Source organism: Megascapheus bottae, chromosome 37 (assembly GCF_031878675.1).
Source record: "Megascapheus bottae isolate mThoBot1 chromosome 37, mThoBot2.hap1, whole genome shotgun sequence".
Classification (NCBI taxonomy): Eukaryota; Metazoa; Chordata; class Mammalia; order Rodentia; family Geomyidae; genus Megascapheus; species Megascapheus bottae.
Genome location: NC_143545.1, coordinates 241,090 through 268,966, shown reverse-complemented (window position 1 = coordinate 268,966; position 27,877 = coordinate 241,090). Strand labels below are relative to the sequence as shown.

At 55.4% G+C, this 27,877-nt stretch overlaps 2 protein-coding genes across 10 annotated transcripts in view; both read right to left on the bottom strand.

The window, feature by feature from the left end:
• Positions 1 to 3: 3 nt before the first annotated feature.
• Bid (BH3 interacting domain death agonist) lies at positions 4 to 11,778 on the bottom strand. Of its 5 annotated transcripts, none has more exons than XM_090325265.1 (7): positions 9,991 to 10,600; positions 6,646 to 6,850; positions 6,085 to 6,155; positions 4,476 to 4,686; positions 2,239 to 2,378; positions 1,693 to 1,905; positions 4 to 433 (listed from the first exon to the last, which is right to left on the bottom strand). In XM_090325265.1, the coding sequence occupies exons 3-7, from the start codon at positions 6,094 to 6,096 to the stop codon at positions 422 to 424; spliced, it is 588 nt and encodes a 195-aa protein (XP_090181391.1). In that variant the 5' UTR covers positions 6,097 to 6,155; positions 6,646 to 6,850; positions 9,991 to 10,600; the 3' UTR covers positions 4 to 421. The 5 variants fall into 5 exon arrangements, with proteins under 5 accessions (XP_090181391.1, XP_090181393.1, XP_090181396.1 ...); XM_090325267.1 differs by having other exon boundaries at positions 10,165 to 10,600; XM_090325270.1 differs by lacking the exons at positions 6,646 to 6,850; positions 9,991 to 10,600 and adding an exon at positions 11,731 to 11,778.
• Positions 11,779 to 14,000: 2,222 nt separating this feature from the next.
• The window catches only part of Mical3 (microtubule associated monooxygenase, calponin and LIM domain containing 3), a 143,110-nt gene continuing 129,233 nt past the window's right edge, over positions 14,001 to 27,877 (bottom strand). For 4 of the 5 annotated variants that reach the window (XM_090325288.1, XM_090325290.1, XM_090325291.1 and 1 more), the window contains 3 exons: positions 16,103 to 16,202; positions 15,918 to 15,991; positions 14,001 to 15,838 (listed from right to left, as the gene is read on the bottom strand). In XM_090325288.1, coding sequence (XP_090181414.1) covers positions 15,654 to 15,838; positions 15,918 to 15,991; positions 16,103 to 16,202 — 359 coding nt within the window. In that variant the 3' untranslated portion in view covers positions 14,001 to 15,653. Of the gene's footprint in view, positions 15,839 to 15,917; positions 15,992 to 16,102; positions 16,203 to 18,956; positions 19,023 to 27,209; positions 27,261 to 27,877 lie in introns of all 5 variants that reach the window. The other variant, XM_090325292.1, reaches the window with a different exon arrangement.

The window sequence follows — 27,877 nt, the reverse complement described above, 5'->3', positions numbered from 1 at the left end:
TCTCTAAGCCTTGCCTCAAACGGGACTGCTGCAAGACCATGCCCCACTGCACTTGAATGATTAAACAATGAAAACATCGTGGCCTTTTCTTCTTCTTCTGCCTTACAACCTGCTTTCAAATTTAATTTTCCAGTGAGAACCTGTACAGCTGAGATAAGAAAGGCACAAGGTTGTAGATGTTGGCGATGTCTTGGAGTCCCCTTCAGATGTAAGTTGACGTTTTCATTTTCACTCAAGTATCACCATGCAGAATTTCCAAACGGGTCACCATCCTAAAACACCACCCTGTCACCCTGGGCAGGGGCCCTGTCCAGGACTCGTCCCCTCCGAGTTGTCTGGTTTTGTGACCCCGGCACCTTCCCCTTTGGCACTTCTGTCTCCATGGAGATTCGGCCACTCATGCTTCTGTGGGACCCGGTGTTCAGTCCATCTCCTAGGCAGGGGTGGAAGAGCAAAGAGCAGCAGAATTAGCCACTAAATTCCCACTGGGATCTGAAGCCGCCATGGCCAGCAGAGGCACTGCTGTTGGTGCATGCACACGGTCTGATCCCCGCAGTCGATCCGTCTCCACCCTGGCTGGCCTCGGCCCTCTCAAGTTGTGGAGGGTCAGCCGGCACCCTGCGTTCCTGCTGGCATTGTGCCTGGGCCCTGACGTGGCTGTGGGTTAGAGCTTTCTGTGTGAGAACTTCCTCAAGCCCGCTCTCGGGCAGTACGGCATAACTGGAAACCACAGTGCAAGTGGGGGTGGCTGCTGGTTCCGCAGAAGGTTAGATGCTGCAGTTTCTAAATACTGAAAGACGTGAGAGTGTTCTAGTGGCTCACCGGAGACACACACACCACAGACTTCCCTCCCCAGGCTGAGCCACAAGCCTCAGTCTCAGGCTCCGGACAGGACTCCTATTTTTAAAGGAATGGGGACTTCTCTCTGCATCACCTTTTCTTTTGCGGACCTCATGGATTTGTGATACGTGCAAAGGATTTTCCGAAACACAGTCTCAGGACAGACCCTGGCTTAAACTGGCCTTTAAATACCCTGGTTGTAGGACAGATGTACTCCCCGGTTAGGTTTTTTTTTTCTTCCTTGTTTAGGTGGTTCCGGGAGGCAGGTGCTCTAGTTTTTGGTAGCATGTGTATGTATGCTTTGTGGCTGTGGTCCTGTCCCGGGTGCTGTCCCTGAGTTTTCTTTTTGCTGGAGGCTAGCGTGTTCTACCACTTTGAGGCAGACCTCCACTTCTGGTTCTTGGAGCTAAGCGTCTCACGGACTTCCCTGTCTAGGCTGGCTTTGAATCAGGGCCCTCAGACTTCAAGCTCCTGAGCCACCGGAACCTAGAGTGCTAGCATGCTCTTTAAATTAGGATGCTCTGGCAGCGTGGCCTAGTGGTTAAAGTGCTGGCCTAGCATGCGCAAGGACCCCGGGTTCGATTCCTCAGTACCACATTCACAGAAAAAAGCTGAAAATGGCGCCGAGGCTCAAGTGGCAGAGCTCTAGCCTTGAGAAAGTCTAAGGACAGTGCTCAGGCCCTGAGCTCAAGACCCAGGATGGGCAAAAAGATTAGGTTTGTGACAAAGAGAATGCTCCTGGACCCCTTGGTGACCTGTGTGCCCCTCACTACTGCCAGGGCTACCAGGGCGAGGGCTGCCTCCCCTCCCCTGGTGAGGGGGCAGTGCTCTGGTGAGATGGGGGGCGCTTACATTTCTGACCAAGTTCCTCACGTAGATGAGCAGGCGCTGGTTAATAAAGTTCACGGTGGTGCGGAAGACATCGCGGAACAAGGAGGGTGTGTGACTGGCCACCTTCCTGGCCAGCAGCAAGGCCATTATCAACGTGGCCTTCTCCGACTCCATGTCTTTAGGGTACGCCTGGTCCACCTCCTTCAGGGCAGCAGCCAGGCAGTCCCTCCTGTCCTGCAGGGAGGTAAGGACACTGCTTGGTCCCAAGGGGCTGGCACCGGTGGCCCACACCTGCCAGCCCAGCTACTCAGGAGGCCGAGATCTGAAACGTCTCCAACCAACCACTCCTGGGACTGGCGCTGTGGCTAGAAGGGAGGGAGTGCTAGCTTTGAGTGAGGAGAGCCCAGGTCCCCTCCCCTCCCCCCCCCCGTGTGTTTGCGGGGTTGGTCCTCGGCCCTGGGGCGGGACTAGGACACACTGCACATGCATGCACGGTGCACACATGCACGGGAAGGTAGGTCTATGCGAGAAGCTTCCCGGGCCCCGGGCTGGCGACTGCTGACCTACCTCCTCACTCAGACTCCGGTTCATGAACTGGGCGGCCAGGCTGCTCACCAGCCTCGGGTGGATGCTGCACTCCATCTCGTCGCCTATCTGGGCCAGGTGCCTGGCAATGTTGTGGATGACCTCCTCTTGACTGCTAGAATCTGAAGAGCAGAAAAGACCAGCCTGACGTCACAGCCCCGCCCACCGGGGTCCCCTCACCTGCCGTGGGCCAAGGGGACAGCTGGTGTCTGCCTTGCTTCTGCTACAGCCATGGTGGGTGTGGTGGAGTTGGCTCCTGTCCAGTTCTGTCCCAGCTAAACCGACTGCCTCCCCTCAAGCTGCTCCTCGGTCTGAAAGCCTCTCCACCACCACCCCACGCACAACCCCTTCCTTTTTTTTTGGCTAGTCCCGGGACTTGAACTCAGGGCCCAAGCACTGTACCTTGGGCTTTTTCTCAAGGCTTTTCCTGTGGATGTGGCACTGAGGAATTGCCCGCAGTACTGCTGGCCAAACTCCCGTGCCCCCTCCCCCACCTCACTTTCATGGCCCCTCTCGTTTCTTCCTAGACACTTTTTACTAGGTTCAGTTACTTGTCTGTCAGACCGAAATTTCTGTCCCTTCTGTTGTTTGGCTTGGAGCAATGCGCTGGTGAGTTCTAGGCTGAGAAGCAAGCCAGGCACAGAAGCCCCCACCCGCCCACTGGATGAGGCTTAGGAACGCAAGGCACAGCTCAGCAGTGAGTGAGGAAGCCAGATGGGCAAATGAGGCCTCCACGTTCAGGGCCCGGTATCAACACTCAGAGAAGAGGAGGAGACCTGCGCGCAGGGCCTCCTCCAACCCTGAGCCCCAGGGTCTTGCTCGGCCCACTCCAGGCAGCACATGCCCTCCCCCTGAGGTCTTCAGAGACCCGGCCGCCTCTCTGACACATGGTGCACCCTCCAAGTCCCCTGCCTCAACTCCCACAGCTCTCCAAAGAGTGGGACTCAGTGGCTCCCTGCACCCTCAGAAGTCCTGGCTTTCTGTTCTGCAGACCCTAGCCTGAGCCGTGTCTTCCTTTCTTCCTTGCAAGCCCTTCAGCCACAATGCCTGTGCAGGGGCCATCCAGAAGATACATGGGCTGGACAGTAAGGCACATAAGGCGCTTGGCACGTCACGACTACTGCAGCCCAGCGCCAGAACCCCTCCCACCAGATTTAAGGGCACTGGAGGGATTTACAAGCTGGCTGGCTGCTGGTCTTTGCACAACCACCTGAGGGCAGGAGACTTTTCCAGCCCAGGGCTTGGATTCAGGCCTGTGATGCCAGCCAGAAGCATGCTAGCTTGAGAGCTGAGGCGGCCAGGGCCGTGCCTGCCTTCTAAAGTAGGGCCAGTGTGTGTTACACACCCCCTCCTTGCTCTCGCAGCACAAGGGGGCAGAGGGGAATGTAGAGGCTGTGTTTGGGCTTGGTGCTGCATGCCTACAATTCCAGCTACTCAGGGGGCAGAGGACATGGCTCAGGAGAGGGAAAGCATGGGGCTTAGGGTTCAGAGGGTGGTAGACATGCGGTGTGGGCAGTGATGGGCCCAGCTCTCGAGGTCTGGCTTGAGAACCACTTCTGCCTTGCCCACCAGCCCAAGGTGGGCCAGTCACTTGTTCTCTGGGCCTGAGCCGCCTCATCTGCCATAAGAGGCTCAGAAGTCTCTCAAATGATCAGAGCACTGAGACGTCAGCACAAGGCCAAGTATGAGAGCAAAAGTGCAACAAGAGCCTCCATAAAACTAGGCTGGGCCTGGTGGCTCAGGCTACTCAGGAGGCTGACATCTGAGGATCTCGGTTCAAAGCCAGGCTGGGGACTAAAGTCCATGAGACCTCTTATATCCACGTAACTACTAGAAAACCAGGAGCGGTGCTGTTGCTCCAGGGGTAGTGTGGTAGCCTTGAGCTGAAGAGCTCAGGGACAGCGCCCAGGCCCAGAGTTCAAGCCTCATAAGCAGCAAACAACAAAAAAAACCTATGTAACTGCTGTGGCTCACACCCATTATCCCAGCTGCTCAGCCAGCTGAGATCTGAGAATCATGGCTCTAAGCCAGCCTGGACAGGAAAGTCTGTGAGACTCCTCTCTAGAGAACTACCAGAAAAGCTCAGGGACAGCACCCAGGCCGAGGTGAAGCCCCAGAGCTGACCAAATCGGCCTTTGCCATTGCTGCAGACTGGAGCAGGCCACCGCGGGAGGCAGAGCCTCTCTGTAGGACACAGCGTACAGCAGCCCGGTACCTACCTGCTTCTATCCTCTCCCAGCAGCGGCTGGCCCGGCTGCCATCCGTCTGCAGCTCATCATCATCGCTGTCTGTCTGTAGCAGGGCTCCGTCAAACAGCTCCTGGCCCAGTGTCTCCAGCTCCTGCTGGAACTTACCAGAGGAGCTTTGGAGGAAGCCAAACACCAGGAGGCTTGTGATGCGCTCACTCCCGAAGCCTGAGCTGTTGCTGACCTACAATGAAAACGGGGCACGAAGGCTGTGGGAAGCCGGGTGAGGAGCAGGGCAGGGTTCCTGGGTGGTCAGGTGGGCACAGGCCCCGGCAGAGGCAAAGGCTGAGACCTCACTGTGAGCAGTGCCTCCCCGGACACCAGAGAGTGAACTCCCCCTCTGACGGACAAGTCGCCTGCCCGCCCGCCCGCCCGCCGGCCCGCTGCTAGGTCTCTGAAAAGTGTGGCTGGACGAGAAGGCTTGGAAAAGGCAGGCACACGCATGGCTGGCACACTCAGCCTTCCAGCAAGGCTTCTGCCAGCTGGCAGCTCTCTTTCCCATCCTGCCTCTCCTCCTGCCTGGCATGGCACCCAGACAGAGACTGGACTGGATGATACATCAGGCTGAGAAACTCAGAGCAGGGATGGCAGCCAGAGAAGGCAGAGGCCAGAACCTCTGAACCCCCAAGCGTGGACACCCCAGATGCCCAGATGACACCCCGACTTCCAGTTTTAAGAACTCTAGGAGGTCCAGGAGGGTGGCACAGTGCTTGCCTAGCATGCACAAAAAAAGCCAAAGTGGTGGTGTGGCTCAAATGGTGGAGCTCTAGCCTTGAGAAAGACCAAGCAAGGACAGTGCCCAGGCCCCAATTCAAGTCCCAGGACTGGAAAAAGAAGAAACGGTGAGGAAGGAAAGGTTGAAGCTACCTGATTTGTGTCACTTGTTTCCACAGCCCAGGCCGTAGCCCAAGATCAAAAGACCTAGTGTTAGAAGAGAGGCACCCAGGGTTGTGTGGAGGTTGTGCCAACAGATGGGGGCGGGGGAGAGGGATGGAGGTGACGGCTCCACAGCAGACGTGCGGTCAACATACCCCATCCTCAACGGGGTGAGGAGCGTCGTCGCAGAAGGTAACTTACCATCAGAGCACGCTATGTGCGTGCATGGAAATGTCACAACCTAACTGCCTCTTATACAACTAAAAGTAAAGATAAATCCTGTTATGTGTATTTGTAATTCTTGAGTCAGAAATACCTTCAAGGGGTTGTAAGGTGGGGACGGAGCTGTGGGGGAGCGCTGCCCCTGGCTCTCAGACCTTCCCAGACAGGGGAAGGGGCCGGCAGCAGGGCACCAACAGGCAGGTCTGTGTGACGCGTTCCCACCAGAGCAGGCCCCAGGGCTCTCTTCTGCTCCGCCAGCGTCTGTGCCACCTCCACAGGTCAGGGACCAGAAGCCCTGCCACCCTGTCCTGAAGGACATTCTGTAGAGCACATTGAGCTGGGGGGTAGGGGGCAGGGGTGCACTGTGGGCTCTACCCAGGCAGAGCTGCGTAGTGAGGCGAGTCTGGCTTGGCACCAACAGTGCAAACTGAAGAGCAAGCAGATCTCGGCCACCTTACTCCCCCTAAAGCAGCTGGTGTCTGACCTCCGAGTCCATGGCGCAGCACCACTGGAGAGCTTTGACTCACTTCTGGCTCAGGGTGTCCCAGTGGCAGCCTGGAAGAGGACACAGGGGGGTGGCCGTTACCTCTAGCACCCCACTCCAGACTCCCCTCCTCCGGGAAGGGCCCAGGGCCCTGTAACCACACTGGAGTCCTCATTGCCGCCACTGGCCAGGTCTGAAGCATGGCTCTGCCCGGGGCCTGTCCTACAACCCACAAGGCACCCTGCTCTCCTCCCTCTCCCATGCCGACCTCAGGGGTCAGGCAGACAGGCAGCACAGCAAAAGGATTATTTTACAAACTTTTCTACAAAAGGAAACCCAGCCAATAAATACATACTGGCCCCAAGTTCTCCTTTCCGCTGAAGGGAATCTACAGAATATACTATTACATATACGACAAACATTATGAAGAAAATCCTACTCTACTCTTAACCTGGTAGTTCATTCACAAAATATGCTAAGGGCCCAGTGGGCGCCAGGTATCAGGGAGAGCTTTAACCAAGGAAAAGATGACAGGGCAGGGAGCCAGGCACGGGAGAGTACCTGTCACCCCAGCTGCATGGGGGACTCAGAGTAGTGGGCAGCAGCTCCAGGGAGGGAGGCTGGAATCCAGTGGTGCCTGTCTAATCCCAGCAGAAATCCAGGGCTGGAAGAGCGGCTCCCCGGTAGAGCATAAGCCTAGCAGGCTCGAAGCCCTTCCCGCCAAAACAACAAAGAGGACAGCATGGAACTCCACCATGACGGGGATCTGAGGGGAGATGGACCGACATCTAGATTTAAGGGTGATGAATGCCTAAGAATTAGCCAGAAGCCAGGCATGGGGCTCACGCCTGTCATCCTAGCCACTCGGGAGGCTGAGATCTGAGGATCGAGGTTCAAAGCCAGCCCAGGCAGCAAGGTCCACGAGACTCTGATCTCCAGTGAACCTCCAGACAACTGGGAGCCAGGACCCAAACAAGTGGCTGTCATCGGTGACTACATGGCAGCAGGCACAAAGATGGCACCCCAGGTTAAGGCCCAGTTCCACCATCAATTCGCCCAATTTTCAAGGGAGCCAGGGAGGGATCCCTCAGCCGTCACATACGGAGTGTGTGCCCTGGGATTCTGCTGGAGTATGCACACAGAAGAACGGGAAGTAGGGTCTGGAGTGGATCTGTGCTCACAGCATCATTATCTGAAATAACCAGCAACAGGAAGCCGGTGTCCTCAGCAGACACACAGAAAGCTCTGGTGTGCCCACACAAGGAAATTCTAACACATGCTATGTGAGTAAACCCTGACGCCGTTGCATAAGCAAAACGAACCTTCCTGGGGGCAAACAGTGCTCAATTCCAGCCGGCTCAGAGGCTCCTGCAGTTGTCACATTTATATAGAGTGAGGCTTGCTGGGGAGGGCTCATTGTTTAGTGGTTTCAGTTTTGAAAGACTCGAGAAAGTTCTGGAGACAGAGGGTAAACTGCTTTCTCATGATTAAACACCTAAGTTAAAAAGGGGAAGTGGGCTGGGAGTTTGGCCTAGTGGTTAAAGTGCTTGCCTAGCATGCCCCAAGGCCTGGGTTCGACTCCTCAGTACCACATACATAGAAAAAGCCAGAAGTGGTGCTGCGGCTCAAGTGGCAGAGCTCTAGCCTTGAGAAAGTCCAAGGACAGTGCTCAGACCCTGAGCTCAAGCCCAGGACTGGAAAAACAAAAACAAAAAAAGGGGAAGTATTCTCAGCACACTCATGCAAATGGCTGCAGAAAGGAGCTGGTAAGGCGGGGGTGGAGGGGAGGGGTGCAGACCACATTTTAAAGTTTGATCTCTGCAACAGAGCAGAGCCCACAGAGTGCTCCTCCAGTGCCCGGAACCCTCGAGAGCACAGCACAAAGGCACCTATCCAGTCACATCACAACGACTCCGGGTCCAACCCAAGGAAAGCCTGGACACCCTGGCGCCAGGCCAGGCCCGGTGTGCAGAGCTGCTCAGGAGAGGGCAGCTCAAGGTCCTGTACCCCAGAGTCCAGTCTCCACTCTGACTTTTCTCTCGTCTCCTGTTGCCCAGGGCTGCAGTCCCGGTGGGCTGCATCCCAATGCCCACCAGGCCTGCCTGCTGCTTCACCAGCACCTGGAGGCACCCCTCCCCACCACGCCGGGGGTCACGCTGGAGGGCAATCCTGGGATCCGGGCGGCCTCCTGTGGGCATGGCAGGCAGTAGCTCCCTCCCAGAAAACTCCATCCAAGTTTTCTCTGAGAATCATGGGGAGAACAATGGAAGGGGATAAGGATACATTACACTTATAAACCAAGTTGTTGAGCTGAAAGTCCTTCGTGGAACCACTAAGATAACAAAATACACCCACCCATTACATGTAGTGTGCTGCTTACCTAGCAGGTGCACGACCCTGGGTTTGATGCCGCGCGTGTGCACACGCGTGCGCGCGTGTGTAAAACAAAGGAAGTCCAGACAAGCCTCTCCTCAGATCTGGAAACTGCTCTCTTCCCAAGCAGCCCTGGCGAGGGGCTGAAGAAGCCTGCTAGCCCTGGGGCTTGCACCCTCCCTGGCTGCCAGTGCCAACTTCAACCTCCTTAGCCTCTGACCTCAGACCTTTGCCTGACTCCCTCCAGGTCCAAACCCCGGTCAGTCCTGTTCAGACGACTCTGATCTGTTTGCTCCTTTTTTTTTTTTTTCCAGTCCTGGGCTTGGGCTCAGGGCCTGAGCACTGTCCTTGGACTTTCTCGAGGCTAGAGCTCTACCACTTGAGCCTCAGCACCACTTCCAGCTATTTTCTATGTATGTGGTAGCGAGGAATCGAACCCGGGTCTTCGTGTATGCTAGGCAAGCACTTTAACCACTAGGCCAAACTCCCGGCCCCCGTTTGCTCCTCTTCTTGTGGAACAGAAGCCTTGGGTGGGGTTTCTTTGGGAGGGAGGGCTTATTTTTATTTTGGTGCTGGGGACAGAGCCCTGTCTTACACACACTAGGCAAGCACTCCACTACTGGGCTATACCCACTCCCAATCAAGTATTTTTACTGGCAAAGGACCAAATAATTGGTATTTCCCAGGGTTTAGTAATATAGGATCAGACAAAACACACCATAAAGGCCCAGGCTGTGGCTCAGGGGCAGAGCACTAGACCAGCTTGCACAGGGTACTGGCTCCAGCTTCAACACCATCAAGCTTTCTTAGATTCTGAAAAATTTCCTCCAAAGTCTAATCTTTAAAAGACACCATCAAAAACACCGGCAGGAACAGCAGGACTCACGATGCAGATCACCTGCCCAAGAGACTAAGACTTATTCATTAATTAAAGTCACAAACCTGGTTCTTTCCTAAATGCTAAAACCTTCCTCCCCTTAAAAGTCCAGGACGAGCCGGTAGTGGTGGCTCACGCCATCCTAGCTACTCAGGAGGCTGAGATCTGAGGATCAAGGTTCAAAGCCAGCCCAGGCATGGAAATCTGAGAGACTCTCATTTCCAAATAACCACCAGAAAACCAAGCGGCGCTGTGGCTCAAGGGGTAAAGTGCTAGCCTTGAGCTGAAGAGCTCGGGGCCAGGGCCGAGGCCCAGGGTTCAAGTCCCATGACGGGCGACGACGATGACAACAACAAAAGAGTCCAGTACAGAAAGGGGAAAGCGGATAGAGAGCAAAGCAAGGCGGGGGGGGACACTGTGGAAAAAGAAGCACTCCTTACCTGACTTACGTAACTGCCACCCCTCTAACCTAACAAAGTAATCGTAAAACTATGACATTTACAGGAGGAAAATCCAGTACATAAAAAGCCAACCTTTGGCCCTTTGAAAGAATTCTGTGAAATATCAATCTATGAGATCTCTGCTATGCAGGGGAACTGACAGGAAGGTGAAGGCAAACCCAAGATCGAGCAGAGTTGCCAAAACTGCTGACTTACACGGCTTCTTTGGAGACTCCAATGTCATCGATACTGGCAGTAAAGTGAGCCTGCCACATGTGGGTTTCCCTATTTGTTCTCCATAGTCTCGTACGGGCTTCTCGGGGGACAGCGGGGCCTGGAAGAATCCACGAGCCGGGTGTGGTGGCATGCACCCGAGCCCCAGCTACTTACCAGGCGTGGCAGGAAGAAGGTTTCAGGCCAGCAAGGCCCGGGAAATGGAGGACTGTAAAGAAGACTGCGTTACTTCCGATACACACAGGGCTAACATGGTTTTACACCAGTGAGTGAGCATTGCATTTCCTCTGTCTTAAAGCACCGGCACTTGAAGTTCAGGTAGGAAGACTGCGAGTTAAAGGCCAATCCAGCACAACAACACAAGAGAGCCACACCGTCCTCCTCCCCGCCAAGGCCTGCGGGCCTGAGCGGGCAGTGCACCACCTCCTCCCTTTCGGTTTTCCTCTTCTAGTTTCAGGAGAATCCTGACCACCTTTACCCCAAGCAGCCGTCAATCATGGCACCGGAAAACTCTGCCTGAGCCTGCGGGGCAGCGCCACCAGCCGGGCTTCCAACATCACAACCAACAGACATTCTCCATTGAATCTAACAGGAGGAAGAGGAGGAGGGGGAGGAGGGGGAGGAGCGGAGGAGGAGGAAGAGGAGGGGGAGGAGGAGGAGGAGGAGGAAGAGGGGAAGGGGAAGGAGGAGGATGAGGAGGAAGAGGAGGAGGAGGAGGGGGAGGAGGAGGGGAAGAGGAAGAGGAAGAAGAAAGAGGAGGAGGAGGAGGAGGAGGAGGGGAAGGAGGATGAGGAGGGGAGGAGGACAAAGGGGAGGGGGGAGGAGGAAGAGGAGGGGAGGAGGAGGAGGAGGGGGAGGAGGAGGGGAAGGGGAAGGAGGAAGATGAGGAAGAGGAAGAGGAGGAGGAGAAGGAAGAGGGGAAGGGGAAGGAGGAGGAGGAGGAAGATGAGGAGGGGAAGGAGGATGAGGAGGGGGAGGAGGGTGAGGAGGGGGAGGAGGAAGAGGAGGGGGAGGAGGAAGAGGAGGAAGAGGCGGAGGAGGAGGGGAGGAGGGGGAGAAGGAGAAGGAAGAGAAGGAGGAGGAGGAGGGGGAGAAGGAGAAGGAAGAGGGGAAGGGCAAGGAGGAGGAGGAGGAAGATGAGGAGGGGAAGGATGAGGAGGATGAGGAGGAGGAGGAGGGGAGGAGTAAGAGGAGGGGGAGAAGGAAGAGGGGAAGGGGAAGGAGGAGGAGGAGGAGGATGAGGGGATGAGTAAGAGGAGGGGGAGAAGGAAGAGGGGAAGGGGAAGGAGGAGGAGGAGGAGGAGGGGAAGGAGGAGGAGGAGGACGAGGAGAAGGAGGACCAGGAGGAGGGGGAAGAGGACGAGGCCCCGTCCCCCGCCCGCCCGTCCCCGGCCCTGGCGCAGCTCCTCCCCAGCTTCCTCCCCCGAGGCCGGCTCGGCCCGCACCCGCCCGGCCCGCTCCGCTCGGGGCCTCAGTGCCCAGCCAGCCCGGGACCCGCGCGCGTCCCGCTCGCCGGACGGACGGGCGGACGGGAGGACGGGCGGACGGGAGGACAGGAGGACGGGCGGACGACGGGGCGGGGCCGCAGGGCCTCCCGGGCCCTCGCCGCTCGCCGCTGCCCCTCCCGCGCGGCTCCGGGCCGCCAGGCCGCCAGGGCCCGAGGGGCGGCGGCCCGCGTCTGCAGGGAGGGCGCCGGGGCCGTGCGGGGCCCGAGGGACTCACCTGCCGGGCGCCGCGGGGAGGCCGAGCGCGAGGCCCGGGCGGACACCGGACACCGAGCGACGCTGCTCCGCCGCGGCCGCCGTCGACTTCCGGTCCGCGTCCGCGCGCGCCGGGCCCGCCCCCGAGCTTCCCGCCTTGGCCCCGCCCCCGAGCTTCCCGCCCTGGCCCCGCCCCCGAGCTTCCCGTCCTGGCCCCGCCCCCGAGCTTCCCGCCCTGGCCCCACCCCCTAAGCTTCCCGCCCTGGCCCCGCCCCCTAAGCTCCCCACCCTGGCCCCGCCCCCGAGCTTCCTGCCCCGAGCTTCCCGGCCCGGCCCCGCCCCCGAGCTTCCCGCCCTGGCCCCGCCCCTCCGTCGCCCCGCCCCCGGCGCCCGGCGCGCCCCGGGAGACTCCCCTCCAGGCCGCCTCTGCGGTGTGGACGCCGGGAAGGCCTGGGCTTGCCGTGTACAGCGGCCGGTGGCCCTGGTCCCCTGCTCCCCGCTGCCCTCCCTTCCTGGGGTCTCCCCCCACCTCCTCCCCGGGTCCCCCAGCCCAGGCCGGGTTCAGGCAGGCCGGCTTCTCCGCCCTTCGGACACTCCCGCTTCCCAAGACAACCGAGGAGACGCAGGCCGCTTCTCTGAAAACATTTATTGCGTGTGGAAGGAGCATCCTCCCCGTGGTCAGCCGTCACAACTGCGCGTGGAAGGACCATCCCCCCGTGTGGAAGGACCATCCCCCCGGCGGCCACGTCACAACTGCGCGTGGAAGGACCCAGCATCACAACAGCGTGTGGAAGGACCATTCTCCCCGCGGTCAGCCGTCACAATCGCGTGTGGAAGGACCATTCTCCCCGTGTGGAAGGACCATTCTCCCCACGGGCAGCATCACAATAGCGTGTGGAAGGACCCAGCATCACAATCGCGTGTGGAAGGACCATTCTCCCCGTGTGGAAGGACCATCCTCCCCGTGGTCAGCCATCACAATCGCGTGTGGAAGGACCATCCTCCCCGTGGTCAGCCATCACAATCGCGTGTGGAAGGACCATCCTCCCCGTGGTCAGCCGTCACAATTGCGTGGGGAAGGACCATTCTCCCGGTGGCCAGCGTCACAACTGCGTGTGGAAGGACCATCCTCCCCGCGGTCAGCCGTCACAATCGCGTGTGGAAGGACCATTCTCCCCGCAGTCAGCCGTCACAATCGCGTGTGGAAGGACCATTCTCCCCGCAGTCAGCCGTCACAATCGCGTGTGGAAGGACCATCCTCCCCGTGGTCAGCTGTCACAATCGCGTGTGGAAGGACCATCCTCCCCGTGGTCAGCTGTCACAATCGCGTGTGGAAGGACCATCCTCCCCGTGGTCAGCTGTCACAATCGCGTGTGGAAGGACCATTCTCCCCACGGTCAGCCGTCACAATGCTCTGTGAGTTTTCCGTTTTCTTTTTCCAGTGCTGGAGACTAAACTCAGTGCCTCGTGCATTCCAAGCATACGTTCTGCACTGAGCGACCCCTTTACACGCGAATCCTATTTTTCTGACTTTTCCTGGAAAATGTCTTGAGCTTACCGGGGGAAGAATGATCTATCTTTGCTGGTCAGAATCAGCTCCAGGATGGCTGCCGGGTGAAGGGCCAGAGACGTCAATGGAGCAGGCGAAGATCCCACAGGGAGCTGCCGGCCAGCCTGAGGTGGAGTGGACGCTGCCTTCGGGTCCTCCAAACCCCAGAACACGACCCCGCTGCCTTGGACTCACTCCGGCGAGCTCTGGCATCTCACCTGCCTCTTCCCTGCCGTTCAGGGGAGGCTCCCTTCTTGGGAGCTGTATGCACTTCCAAAGGTGGAAACCATGTCCTGTAGCAAGTCCCCAAGCTATCAAAATCAGCTGCCCGCTAGTGGTCACAACCCGGGAGCTCAGAAGAGAACCTGACGCGCTCATGCAGTCAGGATGGCGCGCTGGGGCTCGTCTCAGGCTGGTGGTTTTCTGGGGGCATTTCTGCCATGTCTTCAGCCCCCGTCCGTGACAGCTGTGGCGTGACGTCACGCAGCCACGGCGTGGTGTGCTCTGGAGGACGTGGCGATGTGGTAGCTGGCCAGGACTGGGCAGCTACAAGAGGTGGAGGGAGCACCTTTTGTTGCACAAGGCCACCTGAGGCCTTTGTGTGACTCCTTACTGTCACTTGGAAACCGGCTTCCTCGCTGGTGGTTAGCCACAGGGATGGACAGGCGTGGAAGGGGGCTCGCCCGTGGCAAAAGGCAGGGTTAGGGGAGCGAGGGCCCGGTCCAAAGTCCACCTAAAGTCCCCTTCTCCACACTGGACCTTCCCGCCGGGTGCAGCCCGGAGCGCCCCTGCCCCTCCGGGATCAGTCCCATCCTGCAGACATGGCTCTGCACGGACAATGTGCTGACCCTCCTGTTGGGTGAAGCACCCTGGCCCCGATGTTCTCGGCTTGGGGGGGGCTGTACGTGAAGTAAACGGCTTGGGTCGTTTGACTTACGGAGCTGGTTATAACATGCATAATAGTCTGTGCCAACCCACAAAGTCCTAGCCCAGGGCAGGAAACCAAGGCTGGAGCTGTCCACCTGTCCGTTGTCCACCATCCTAAGTCTGAGTACCGGTGGTGGCAGGACGTGGGCTCTTGTCCTGGGCCCCAGGCGGTGCAAAGGGTGTTCTCATCAGCTAGACAGACGGCACGGGCCCACCCTGGTCTCAGCCAGTTGGACAAAGGCTTACTCCCAAACTTTCTTTACCTACATGTGAAATCCTGGTGCCAAAATGGAGGGGAAAATGGGTTCAGAGCCAAGGTCCCAGCGACAGGCCAGAGCGACACCTTTGCCTCTTGGTCTGGCCTCTGATGACATGGAAATACAACAGCAAGGGACTATTCTGATGTTGAACTCCACTGCACAGCAAGAATAGGGTTCTGGGTGGAACAGCAAGGCGGACAGTGAAAGGAGAGGCCAGAGAAGCCATGGCGAGGACCGAGGGGGTCTTCCCGATGCTGACCAGGTCAGTAACACTCTGAAGAAGGCAAATAATAAATAGACGCACGTAACAAGCCTCGAGAGTCAGTTTAGGGTGAGACTGCAGGGGGCGTGGCAGAGAGCTCTCTCCATCCTGGACGCCGGTGCCAGTGTCTCTAGTGAAGGTACAAAGACCAAGTGGCTTCTTTTCAAGTATTAAAAAAAATAAGTTAACTGACCAAAAGGGTCCGAAGTGGCTGAGCGCGTAACCAGATCACCAGCTTCCTCTCCATGTGCAGACGCAGGAAAAGGCCAGGGCTGGCCCCTCCTGCCGTCGTGGGCACTGCTCAGGGATGGCGCCCGCCGACGGGGAGCTGCACGTGCGAGCCCCGGCAGCCCCCACACAGTCAGTGCCTTCCAGTGTCAGAATGGCTGTGAGCGAAAGCAACACACTGCAATCCACAGGCCTCGGGCCTTGGCGTTTGGCCGCTGGCGACAGACCCAGCCCGGGTCCTCTTGATTTGGACAATGACCCAGACCCAGCCCAGTGCTCGGCGTCCCCTGTGGTGCTGGGGTGAGCAGTACCCCTTTCTGTTCTGTCCACACCTTTTGTTTTGCAGGGTAGCTTGCCTTTCTTTGGTGGTGCTTGCGGGGAGCACAAGGAAAATGACTGCCCTGCTCTGTGGTGCTCCCTGAGGAGCGGGAGCTGCTTCTCCCTCTTACCAAATGTGCCAGTGGAAGGAGGCTCCAGGCGGTGGTCGTCGGGGACCATGCAGGCAAACATCAAACCTCCCTGCTCCTCTCTGCAGCGTGGGGGTCCGGGGGCCCCTTCCCAGGCGGGGAACCACCCCGGGTTCCTCACCATGCACTAGCACAAGGGTGCATCTGACTTCAACACTCGCCGGGGCACCAGGCTCTTGGATCCCGGTGGTTTACAAGCACCCGGCGGGGTCAGGCGATGCCAAATCCACCAACCGCAAAGGCAGACTGTGCTCAGGACCAGTCCAAGCTGAAGCCCTTGCACAGCATGGCGGCTTCCAGGTCCTTGTCCTCCTCCTTCTCCTGGAGCCGCTGCTCCTCCAACAGGGCCACGAGGGAGTCTCTCTGCTCCACCACCTCCAGCATCTCGTTGAGGATCTTCTTCTCCTCCGACAGCTCCTCCTCTGTCTTCAGATGATCTGAGGAGCGGCCCAGCCATTAGTGGAGCAGCCAGGGAAGACTGTGCAGCCGCCCCCTCCCCAGGCCCTGCCGGCTCACCTTCCACGGCCATGCGCTCCCGTAGCTCCTGCTGCAGCCGGCTCTGCCGGTCTTCCAGCTCCAGTTCCCGGGCACTGCGGGGAGAAGGTAGTGAGTCACTGGGGTCAGTCTTCTTAAGCTCAGGCACGGACAGGGAACCAGGTTTCCGTCCCACCCTTTCCTGCGTCTGCATCCCCCGGACTCACAAGACCATCAGCTCCGACTCGTAGCGCACCATGGCATTTTTCTCTTGCACCAGCTTGAACCACTCCTGCATCAGTTTCGGGTCATCCTTCTTGCCCATGCCTGTGAGAGAGTGAGAGTGTCCGGCCACAGAAGGGCTGGTCCGCCCAGCCTGGAGGATTCATCACACTGGGGCAAATGTGCAAAGAGCCGAGCAAGATGCTGCCGGAACACTTCAAGCTAGGCCCACAGTTTGCCTACGGTCCTGGGGGGGGGGGGGAGCAGACAACGCCAGGCCCCCGAACCACCCCGACCCAGGTCTTACGGGCCCTCCACGTCCCCTCTGCCTGTCAGGCCACACCCTCACCTGCACCATAACCCTTGCGGGATGGAGACTTCTCTCCTGCTAGGCTCTGGATGTCTCTGCCATGCGGCAACTGTCTTTGGATATCTTATGCTGCTCTGCCTCCACCTTTTTTTTTTTTTTGTCGGTACTGGGATTTGAACTCAGAATCGTGTGCTGTCTCACAGCCACTCTACTATGTGAACATCTCCAGCCCTTTCTGCTTTATTGCTAATTCTGGCAGGACTGGGGCTTGAACTCATGGCCCTTGCCCTTGCTGCTGGGTGCTGCCTCCCCGGTCACGGCTCCAGCCCTTTTGTGCTCTCGTTATTTTTGAGATAAGGTCCTGTTTTCTGCTGTGGCAAGGTGACTGCACTGAGATTCACCTACGTGAGGCTTCCTGATGTACTGTCCCTGCATTTCTTTGCTCAAGGCTATTGCTCTATCCCTGGAGCCACAGCTCCGCTTTTGGCTCTTTGGTCTTTAGTTGGAGACAAGCATTTCAGAAGCTTCCCTGCCCGAGCTGGCTTCAAACCAAGCTTCCCAAGTAGCTGGGGTGCAGGCGTGAGCCCCGGGCCGGCTGGTTTACCTCTCTTAATGCTGCCTGTTACTTAACATCAGTCGGTCACCGCCTGCTAGGTCTCCTTGGAGACCACAGTAACAGGACAAATACAGTTCTGTGAGATGCATCTGCATGACTCTCATCTAACCCGGGGCTTGTCTGATCCAGCTACTTCTGGGCAAACCCGGATTAATGAACAACTAGCAACTACGTCTCCAACAGGAGATTGGGTCCCCGGGCTTGACTGCACCCGGAGGGCACTGGGACAACTTTCCAGGGAAGCCAACCAGCCAAGGAGCGAACACGTTCTTGCCTCGGAGGTCTGATCAGAGGCTCATCAGGTTTTTCTTCCGTGCCAGCAGGGAAGGGGCTGTGGAACTCAGGGCCTGGATGCTCTCCTGCAGCTTCTCTGCTCCAGGCTGGGGCTCTACCACTTGAGCTTTTTGCTGGCTCGTTGGGGTGTTGGGGACTTTCCTGCCCAGGCTGGCTTCAAGCTGCAGTCCTCAGACCTCAGCCTCCTGAGTAGCTAGGGAGACAGGTGTGGGCTTCTGGCCCCAACGCACGAATACTTCTTGATGACAAGCTCTTGTAAGAAATGTCACAAAAGCTAAGGGAATCCTTGGTAGAGTAAAAAATGTATTTTGCAGGGCTAGGGCTGGAAACCAGGGCCTGTGGAATGCTACACAAGGGCTAACCACTGCCTCCATCTCCTGCCCGATGCCAGCTTGGTGCAGAATTTTGGGGTGTCCTAGCACAGAGTACGCGACCCTATTCTCAGGCAGGTGCCTCTCCTGGTTCGCCCCTCCTGACTGCACGCTGCCTGTCTACCCCCACCAGCCGCAGCAGAACTGCTGCCTTGTTCTCTGGGCACATACCACACCTAAGCCAGGTTAGTCTTTAGCTAGCAGCTACTCTGGAGGCAGGAGTGACTGGCATCCATACAAGCAGGGTGAGTCTGTCCTGGGCCCAGAGTTCAAGGTGGTGTTCTGCCCCTGAGCCCTGCTTTCTCCCAGGCTGTGGAGAACACTGCCTTCCTGTCTGAGGCCCAAGCTCTCTTCACCCAATTCAATAGGCTTGGGTCTTGGGCTTTAAAGCAGCCTACAGCCCAGTTCCACGCATTCCTTCTGGAGCATCTCTGCACAGTGCCCATGTGGCCATGGAAACGGAGCCCTGAGGCATGCAAGCCGCCCCGGGGTGGCAAGCCACGAGCTCACCGCCACCAAGTCTCCCTCGCTCCCACCTCCTCCCTGAGTGAAAAGACAGGAAAATGTCCCCGGGGGGCATCTGAACACCACTCGTGAGCCACGGTGGAGTTCGTTCACAGCCGACGAGCAAGGGAATGAGGTGGGGTGGGTAAAGGTCACATGTGAGAGCCATGGAGAACGGAGCAGAGGTTAGCAGGGGTTAGTCATGGCCACACTCCCGTCCCGTGCCCACATGCCTTGTCAAGGACAATCTCATCACCACAAGACTCCAAATCAGACAAACTTAAAAAAAAAAACCAAAAACAAAACAAGACACACTCAGCAAGACACAAGGTAGAGAAGTTTGCTTCTGGTGGTTCCCTTGGAAAAGACCTTAGGGGCGTCTGTGTCTATCAGGCTTTGTTAAGGACAGTATTCCTTGACTCCAGCAATACAAATGGCTGCCACAATGGGTGGCTCTGGCCCCACGCTCCTGGCTCTGCTGGGGAGGGCTGGAGCTCACAGGCCCTGCCAATGTGCGCAAGACTGCGGGACTTCTGTAGCCTCTGGACGCCAGGCTCAAAGGCTCCCAGCTTCCCTGGGTCCCCAGTGCTTCCTTAGTCTAAGGGATACTGTGCCTGGGAAAGGGCTGCCACCTGCTCATGCCGCTCTCAGAAAGGGCTGTCAAGTGTCAGAGAAGGAGACCACAGCTGGACTTCAGCTCCCTGTCGGACCCCATGAAAGCAGTGGGGATGGGATGGGGATGGGATGGGGAGAGGCTACGTTACCTTCCTGGACACAGCAAGGGCAGAAGGAGAGAGGTCTACGCCGTGGAGTCCCGCCACTGGGCTCAACTTCAAAAAGGGCCAAACAAGGAAAAGGAGGAAGAGGAGGAGGAGGAGGAGGAGGAGGAGGAGGAGGAGGAGGAGGAGATGGAGAAAGACAAAAAATAAAAGAAGAAAAACAGAAAGAGGAAATTGGAGGTGGAGAGGGAAAGGGAGAGAAGTGAAATAAAAAAAACAAGCAGAGGACAAAAAGCATAAAAAGTGAGAAAAGAACAGCAGAAGAAAAGGAAAAATACAAGAAATGGAGAAGCAGAAACAGGGGAAACAAAGTCTACAAATGAATCAAGTCCTTTTTTTTCAGCACGGAAACTGAGCAAGAGCAAGCTTTCATGAAGGAGGGGTTTTCTCCTGGAGGGGCGGCCGTGCCCGCCTCGCTGTCCGCTGTGCCTTCCCCGTCTCTTCTTTCCGGGGAGACCAGTAACGCTGGGCCATTGCCACAGTGTCCACTGGGGGCTTGGGCTCCTTCCTCCAAAATGGGGGCCAAACTCCCGGGGGCCTGCCCACCTCTATGGAATACACATTTCAACACAAGGCCAGCGTGGCGGCTAGACGTGGAGGTGACAACAGGGGGCTGCCAGCCAAATCCGACTGAAGTATTTTTGGGGCACCTGCTAGCCTTGGCCACTGCACCCACAGAAAGGAACCACGACCTTGTCCTGGGCCTGCAGGGCTGAGTCACCGGCCACGCTGAACGCTCTGAGCCAGGCACTGCTGCAGGCCCCACCCCTACCCGCGGGTGCTTTGGGCAGCCCGCTGCCCATTCTTCAGGTCCTTTCATCTCTTGGAGGGATCCAGGGCTGTCATGCTGTGCACTGTTGTTCGACCAAAAGCAGGAGCTGACAGGACGTGGCGACACCTTACAGCAACCATGCTGGCAAGAGTGGTGAGGGGCGACTGAGAGGACAGGGGATGCAGGGATGGCTCCGAACCCTGCAGAGCCCTGATGGCCACTCAAGGAAGAGGGAGAGGAGAGAGCAAGGGACCATCACAGAACCAGAGGAGCACACACAGGGGACAATGAAGCCCGAAGGGTGACAGGTCTTGGGCACCACGGAGAAGGGCTGAGGCAGAGAGGCTTAAGTCAACAGGAGGATCGAGCAGACAAAGCGCTGTTGGGAAGGCCACTCTACACTGCAATGGAGTTGAGTGCAAGGGCCACAGTTTCATTTTAAAGCCATTTGCTGTCGTGCATGGCGCTTTGTGCAGAGAGCCATATGCCGGCACAACCTTGAAACCAAAGCCAAAAATAATATGTGCGGTGCTGATACTCTCGACAGACACAGTGGTGGCCAGCTGATGCCGGGAGCCAGGGGAGAAGGTTCTCTTTCCTGAGAGCTTAGGGCTCATCTACTCAAGTCTGTTTCGAAGCACAGAGTCTAGGGTGAGGCTCCGAATGCCTGGATAAAAACCCTTACGAACACTGTCAGTTGTCTTACACACGAGGAGAGATTAGCACACAGACTCGTTAGCGAGGGAGAGTGACACTAAATATGCACCCCAAATCTCCAAACATCAAGAAGGTGACACGTATTTAAAACACGCTCTGCTTTCTGGACAACACAAAGTACAGCTTCAGCCACGTTCCCTGTTCACTCTTTCTGAAATAGCACACAACCGGACATAAAAAAGTACGGAGGAGCTGGGCGCCAATGGCTCGTGCTTGTAACCCCGGCTACGTAAGGGGCTGAGAGCTGAGCAAGTGCAGGTAGGAAAGTGCGTGAGACCCTTATGCTCTGATGGAGCTGTGGCTGAAGTGGCAGAACACAAGCCTTGAACGCAAGCGCTCAAGGACAGTGCCCAGGCCATGAGTTCAAGCCCCAGGACTGGCAACAAACACATAAAAAAAGAACACTGTCAATAAAGGGGAATGAGTTGGATGTTAGTGGTTCATGCCTGTAATCATAGCTACTGGGGAGGTCACAGTTCAGAGCCAGCCTGAGGAGGAAAGTCTGTGAGACTTGTTTCAAATGAACGCCCTCCCCTCCCCCCCCGAAAATGACTGGAACCATGCTCACTTTGAGCCTCAAAGTGGTAGAGCACTAGTCTTGAGCTCAGGGACAGTGTCCAGGCCCTGGGTTCAAGCCTGATGACAAAAATAAAATAAAATAAAATAAAAATAGAGAAAAGGGGACAGCCTCAGGTAAAATAAGTGTTTTTGCTTTGCTTTGTTTTTAAAGAAAGAAGCCGGACACTGGTGGCTCACACCTGTAATCCTAGCTACTCAGGAGGCTGGAATCTGAGGACTGAAGTTCAAAGCCAGCCTGGGCACGGAAGTCTCTGAGACTCATCTCCAATTAACCATCAGAACACCGGAAGTGCCGTAGCCTTGAGCTGAAGAGCTCAGGAACAGCACCCAGGCCCAGAGTCCAGAAAAAGAAACAAAGAAAACAACGGTAACCTAACAGGCAAAAGGAAGAGGGTCAAGGCCCAGCCCTGTGGCTCCACTTGCTTTTTCGGCCCTATGACTTCCACAATGAATGCGCGACAATCTTGAAAACAGAAGAAAAAAAAATATTAGCACAAAAAAACCCACCCTGATGCTATTTTAACGAGAAATGGGGTGGGTGTGGGAAACCAACTGAGCAGGGGAGGTTCCATGGCAGAGGAGAATCAGAAAGCAAGATGTGAGCAGGGCCCAGGGCCCAGGGCGTGGCTACTGGGGTAATAACTTTTTGCCTTTTATGGAGATGTGAGGAACATGGTCTGCTTCATTGAGTCTCCCACATACCAGGCGAGGATGCTACCACTCATGTACAAGCTCTGAGCCTGGGCGCTCACCTGAAACTCAAGACAAAATTATTCGTATTCAAAAATCCCCAAAGCCCTCATCTAGAGGCTGAGTGGCGAAGAGGGGTCTAGGGCTGTCCTTACAAGAAGGAAGGCTTTGGAAATGAAACATGGAGAGACCTAGCTCTGCTCTGAACCCGCAGGGGTGGCACAGCCTGGCTCCCCCCTGAGGTCTGAGTGGGGCAGTATGGGCTGTTTGGAGTTGGCTTGAGGTTCTGCATTTCCAGCTCAGCCATTCAGCTCTACCTGGTTATGTTTAACCTCCTGGTCCCTATACTGTTGTTAATATCAACTAGATACACCTCAGAAAGATCACGGGTTTAGTCTAAGCACAAAGTGAGAAACTAATAATTTATGTAAGAAATATTTACCAAATACCTAGCACATGTATCATCAGTTTTTCCTTCCTTCTTTCTTTTACTTTCTATCACAAGGTCTTGCTATGCACATAGGCCAGGCTGGCCTAGAACTTGCTATCTTGGCCTTGAATTCAAGATTCTCCTGCCTCAGCCTGCCGAGTGCTAGGATTACAGGCATGAAGTACCATATCAGACTCCAGTTTCTGGTTGGAAGCGAAAGACGAGGGCAGCTATAACAGGAAAATAAGTTGGCAGGCCTCCCTCAGAGATTCCTGGACACGAGGGGAGGTAGCGTCAGGAGCTGAGAACGAGCTCTGTGGTCTCTATTCCATCTTGGTATTCACCTCTTTAACTACCCAAGTTTAAGTTCCCCGTTCTCCTTTCCTGGACACACGAGTCTGTGCAGACTGGGAGGAGAGCCTATAACAGAGACATCCAGACCCCAGCAGTCACAGCATGCAATGCTGCATTTCCTCATAATATACTGGCTAGGTCCAGGCGCATCACAAGATCCCTATTATCCACAGAGGCATATGGGAAATACGCTTTTTATGAGGCGAGCCAGTTATTTTCATGTAGAAATACAAAATTCCAAAACCGGCTTGTATAGAATACAGAATACCCTTTCATTAACTGCAAATTGGCTCCACCTCTCTTCCCTGTTGACCGTTTCCCGCACAAAAGTCCACAGTTCCAGGGAGAGGTCTCCCTTCTCAGCGACACTGGAGGAAAATCCTTCACCTACCTGGAGATACTTTTTCACCTTGACTTCCCCCTAGCCTCTGGGAAACATCCCCCTGGGGTTAGGAAGGAGGTGCATTTGTCAGCTGCACTGTAGAGTTCCACTTGGTTGGCACATGGATTGCAGGGAGCCCTGTGACACTCTTGCCTGGGTGAGCTGTTATTTCTCCGTTGTTTCATAGCAATGCTATGTATTCACTACTAAGTGACCCAACATAGGCACAATGCCTTTTTATTCCTGTTAAAGACCTCACAGAGTTTTGGCCTATTTTTATCCTAAAAAATACCGGGGAATTACCAGTCATTACCTTGTTATTAGATTTAATTTGCAGAGTAACATGTGTGGTGTTAGAAGCGCTTCCTCCCTTCCTCTCCTTCCCCCTCTTTTTTTTTTTTTTGTAGTGCTGGGATTAGAACTCAGGGCCTCATGCATGCTAGGCAAATCTATCCCCCCAGTCCAGAGAACTCTTGATGGGTATCCTGGTGGGAAGGGGTCTGTTACTGATTTTCAAGTCTTTCTTATTTTATTACTATCTAGTCTGACACAAAACAAAATCTTAGTTGACTAAGATTATATTCAACAATTCTCACTTTCGGACCCAAAAAAGCCTATCTGGTCAATGCCAATGCCTAGCTTTTGTGCAAGGATCCAGGGCATCAACAAATGCTGGTAGGTCTGCCACGCTGCGGAGTGAGCATCACGACAGCGGGATACTGCTGGTCCAGCAGGCCTGGCCTATTAAAAACTCCTTGCAGAAGGAATAGCCCAGCCGGGGCTACCATCTTCATCTCCAATGGATGTGCCCTGACGGGCTGGGGGTGGTCTGGGAAATATAAAGGCTGTCCAAGTTTCAGCAGGCAAGCAAAAACGTTCTTTTGTCTTGAACTCGGGATTTCATGCTTGCTCAGGTGATACTCTACTACTTGGACCATGCCTCCAGCCCAACTTTTTGTTCATTTTGAAGATAAAGTCTTGTTGGCTTTTCTGCTCAGTCTGTCTCTGAACCACAACCTTCCAGATACCAGCAAATTAAAAGACAAAACCAAGCACAGGAGGAGTCCCTCAGGAAGTGGGAAGGGGGCGGACCAGAGCAGGCTTCTTTCTAGTCCCTCGTGTTACATGTTTAGGCCTTCTGAGGCATACAAATCAAAGGGGAGTTCCCCCAGAATTAGAAACCAGGTCTGTGTATTTTTAATCTAAGTTTTCAGAAGAGGGGTGTGTGTGTGTGTGTGTGTGTGTGTGTGTGTGTGTGTGTGTGTGTGTTGGTAGTAGGACTTGAATTCAGGGCCTGGGTGTTGTCCCTTACCTTTTTCGCTCAAGGTTGATGCTCTACCATTTGAGCCACAGCTCCACCTCCAGTCTTTTGGTTGTTAATTGGAGATAATGGTCCCACAGACTTTCATGCCTGGCTGGTTTTGAACTGTGATCTTCCAGTCTCAGCCTCCTGAGTAGCTAGGGTTACAGGTGCGAGCCACCTGCACCCAGTGATCTCTTCTTTCTTTTCTTGGATGCTGGGCATTGGACTTAGGGATTTGTGTATGCTCACACACTCTACCGCCTGAGCTACATACACTGCCATCCCCAGGAGAGACTTTTCATTTGGGCTTGGGGCCTGTCCGTAGGGATTATAGTCACTTCAAGACCCAGCGGAGGCCCTCGAGTGGTCTGGAAGAGCCCCGGGCGAGGCCCAGGGCCTGGACGCTCAGGGAAACATCACTCCTAGAATGCTAGGAATCTAGAGCTGAATTCTAGAATTGTGAGTGCAGTTGGTAAGAAATGGGATTCATGCTGCTGCCTTTTAGAGAGGCAGGAAGAGAAGAAACAAAAAGTTTTTAAGTTTTCAGATTTTCAAAAGCTTAATTTTCTTCCTCTAACCGGCATTACCATGTGCCCCAAGAAGGAAACACCAGCTGACTCTGAGCAGGGACCTAACCACTGCAGTGTCTGTCTTCCTCCTGGGGCCTGTGATGGGCGCTCTGTGCCTGCGGTGCACCAGAGGCGCCCTCAGAAAGGGATGTTTCTTCCACTCTCCACTAGGAGCACGGCAGGTAGGTGCGCGCTGAGCCCAGGGGCCTGGCCAGTAGGAGTGAGGCGGGAGTGTGAGTCAAGCAGCAGCGGTTACGAGATACCCACTCCGTAGAAATGCATTCTATAAACTGGAAGAAACAGCCTCTTCTGTCATTTCCCCCTGGAATCCTTTGACAACGGTAATCCAATAGATTAGAATTTGGAGTCACGAAAAACGAAAACAGCCCGCTGCCATTTTCTCACTTGAGTAATGGGGTACAGAAAGCAGACAACACATACACAAGACCATCCACTGGGCAAAAGCCAGCATCTCAAGCTGGGAAGGCTGGGTGGCAGAAAATACAGAGGAGGCCCGGGCAGCTCCTTCCCTGAGTTTCTGGATGTAAAAATGTCGTTTTACACCTCAAGATAAACTTAGAATTGACAGGAGCATTTCCTAAGCAGTGTTAGGAGGTGGGAGAAGTCAGGCACTCAGGCAGGATGGGGTCTGTTAACCAGGAGTAAGCACCAGCCCTTTTTCAGTGTCAGTGGCTAATATAGATGCCCCAGCATTCCGGAAGCTTGGGATGCTGAAGGAGCCTGCAGAGAGCCGGGACTCCTGGAGCCTAGGGCAGGGATGCAGAGACCGTGCCACGCCTTTGCTGACTGGGGGAGGTAACTGAGGGTAGGGTACAGTACTGTCCCCACGGGAGTCAGCCTCAGAGACTTTTTGTTTGTTTTGTGCTTCTAGGGTTGAATCTTGGGGTCTCATAGGCACTTAGCAATCCCTCTACCACGGTTGCCCTGACTATGTATGTATGTACCTATTTGTCATCTCAGAAGGATGGGCTAAGATTAAAAAAAAAGGGGGGGGGGTTGGGGGGGTAGTGTCTTTATCAGCGTCTGTTCTCAGGTGGAAGTCCCCAAGAGGGCAGGAGGGGTCAGTGTGCCCAGTCACAAGCAGGGACACCAGGCCAGCACCAGATGCCCTGCTACCCCTGAACACCAGTTCTGGACGGTCCTCCTGTGAAGAGAACCTGGCCTAGGTCTAGGAATGAGACCTGGGCTGGCCACTCTAAGGCAGGGGTGGGGGCATGTTTTTTTTTTTTCTTCCAAGAGCCAATTATAACATCTCTCATAGGTCATACAACATCGTTATTACAGGCAGAGGGGCCATAGGTAGCCAGCGAGAGCTGGTGAAAGCATACATGTAGCCTGTGGTATCCCAAATAATTTTGAGGGACTCTCCACCGGTACTACCCTGTATTAGCTAATGGCAATGGGAAGCTTTATACAGCAAGACAGCAGACCTAAATTTCTATTTTTCGGTTGGTTGTGGGGTTCGAGCTCAGGGCTTGGGCACTGTCCCTGAGCTTTTCTGCTCAAGGCTAGTATTCTACCACTTTGAGAGCCACTTCCAGTTTTCTGGTGTTCAACTGGAGGTAAAAGTGGAGCTTTCCGGCTCCTAAATTTCTTATAGCTAGAGTTCTTCAGCCTTAAGAGGCATCAGGATCAGATGGAGGTTGACTAACACACCCTGACGTCCAGGCCTCCCCAGGGGAGTGTCTGGGGTAGGCCTGAGACTGCATGTCTAACAGGCCCCTCTAGAATTTGAGGGAAATGTGAACACACCCTCACATCTGAAACGACCAAGGTCAACTTCCCACTCCCCGCCTCCACACCTTTGTCTGCGTGGTGGTCAGCATGGACGTAAGCCGTACGCATGCTAAGCAAGTGCTCGGCCGCTCACCTCCGCCCCAACCGCACGCCTGCTCACCGGCTCACTCTGGGCCATCCTAGTTGCTATGAGAGCTACAAGGTGAGGGCGGGGACGCAGGGCAGGCAGACTAGAGTGTGTAGACACTGCTGCCAGACTGTGAGCATGAAGGGGGCAGGGATGCAACCTTGATGAGGAAAATCTCAAAGCAGTGGAAGCTTTTTAAAAACTTTTTTTTTTTTGGTGGTACTGAGGTTTGAATTCAGGGTTTCATGCATACTAGGCAGGTGCTCTACTGCTTGAGCCATGCCTCCAGCCTCTAAAAACTACCTTAAATTCCAGAGTGCACATGAGATCTGACATGCTGCTCTTTTCTTGTTTGTTTTTTCCTTGCAATGCCAGAGGTAGAACCCAGGGCTTTAGGCATGCTAGGCAGGTGCTTTACCACTGAGGATGGAAAAAGGTTTGTGCTTTTGCAGTTTGGTTATTAGGTTGGTTTCTCCTCCCTTTTTGTGAGCAAGGACTGGGGAGGGCAGAGGGGAAGAGTGTTGCAGGGTTAGTGCGACAGATGCCGCTATACATACCACCCAGGTGCAAGTCGATGAGGCCACTGTAATAAGACTCTCCCCAATAGTCTACAACAAGGAATCGGTGAAGAAAGTTACTCAGTTAGATGACCTTGCAGTCCCCCATGCCCAAGGCCACGAGAAACACGCACACATCAGTAGTAAGAAGGCAAACAAGGATGGCTGGAAGGCATGCACGTCTGGGCGCATCACATGCACACACGCAGGCCCTCTCTGTCCCTCGTGGTATGTGAGGGGTGACGGCACTAAGTGAATCCTGTGCACACCTCACGCCATGAGGACAGGAACACTGGCTTTGTTGGAAATCCAGTCTCAGTACTAGAAGCCAGAGTATAGGCTCTTAAGGGTGGACACCCTAAAAAATATCTGCAAGCCTGAGTAGCTGTAAACACAGCCAGGAAGCTCCAGACAACAACGTGTGTGGTCCCCACTGGTGAAGTCTGTGAACTCCTTCTAAAAGCTTCATTAATTAACAGTTATGCTTAAGGTAGAGTCCCTTCTGAGGTTCAGAGGCCAGCCGTTCTCCTTAAAACCAGGAAATGAGTGAGCACTCAGGCAGAGTTCTGGTCCTCCACCCCTCTGTGTGACCTGAGGTCTGTGGTGATAAGCACGCCTAGTGTTTTTACTCCCAAGGGAGCCGTCTTTCATGCACCTGAGGGGCAAAG

What these genes read in the sequence shown, in the direction of transcription:
- Bid (XM_090325270.1), bottom strand. An exon ending in CTGGGAGAGGATAGAAGCAG is followed by an intron (nt 2,379 to 4,475) that starts GTAGGTACCGGG and finishes TCTGCTCTTCAG; the next exon opens with ATTCTAGCAGTCAAGAGGAG. An exon ending in ACCGGAGTCTGAGTGAGGAG is followed by an intron (nt 1,906 to 2,238) that starts GTAGGTCAGCAG and finishes ACCTCCCTGCAG; the next exon opens with GACAGGAGGGACTGCCTGGC.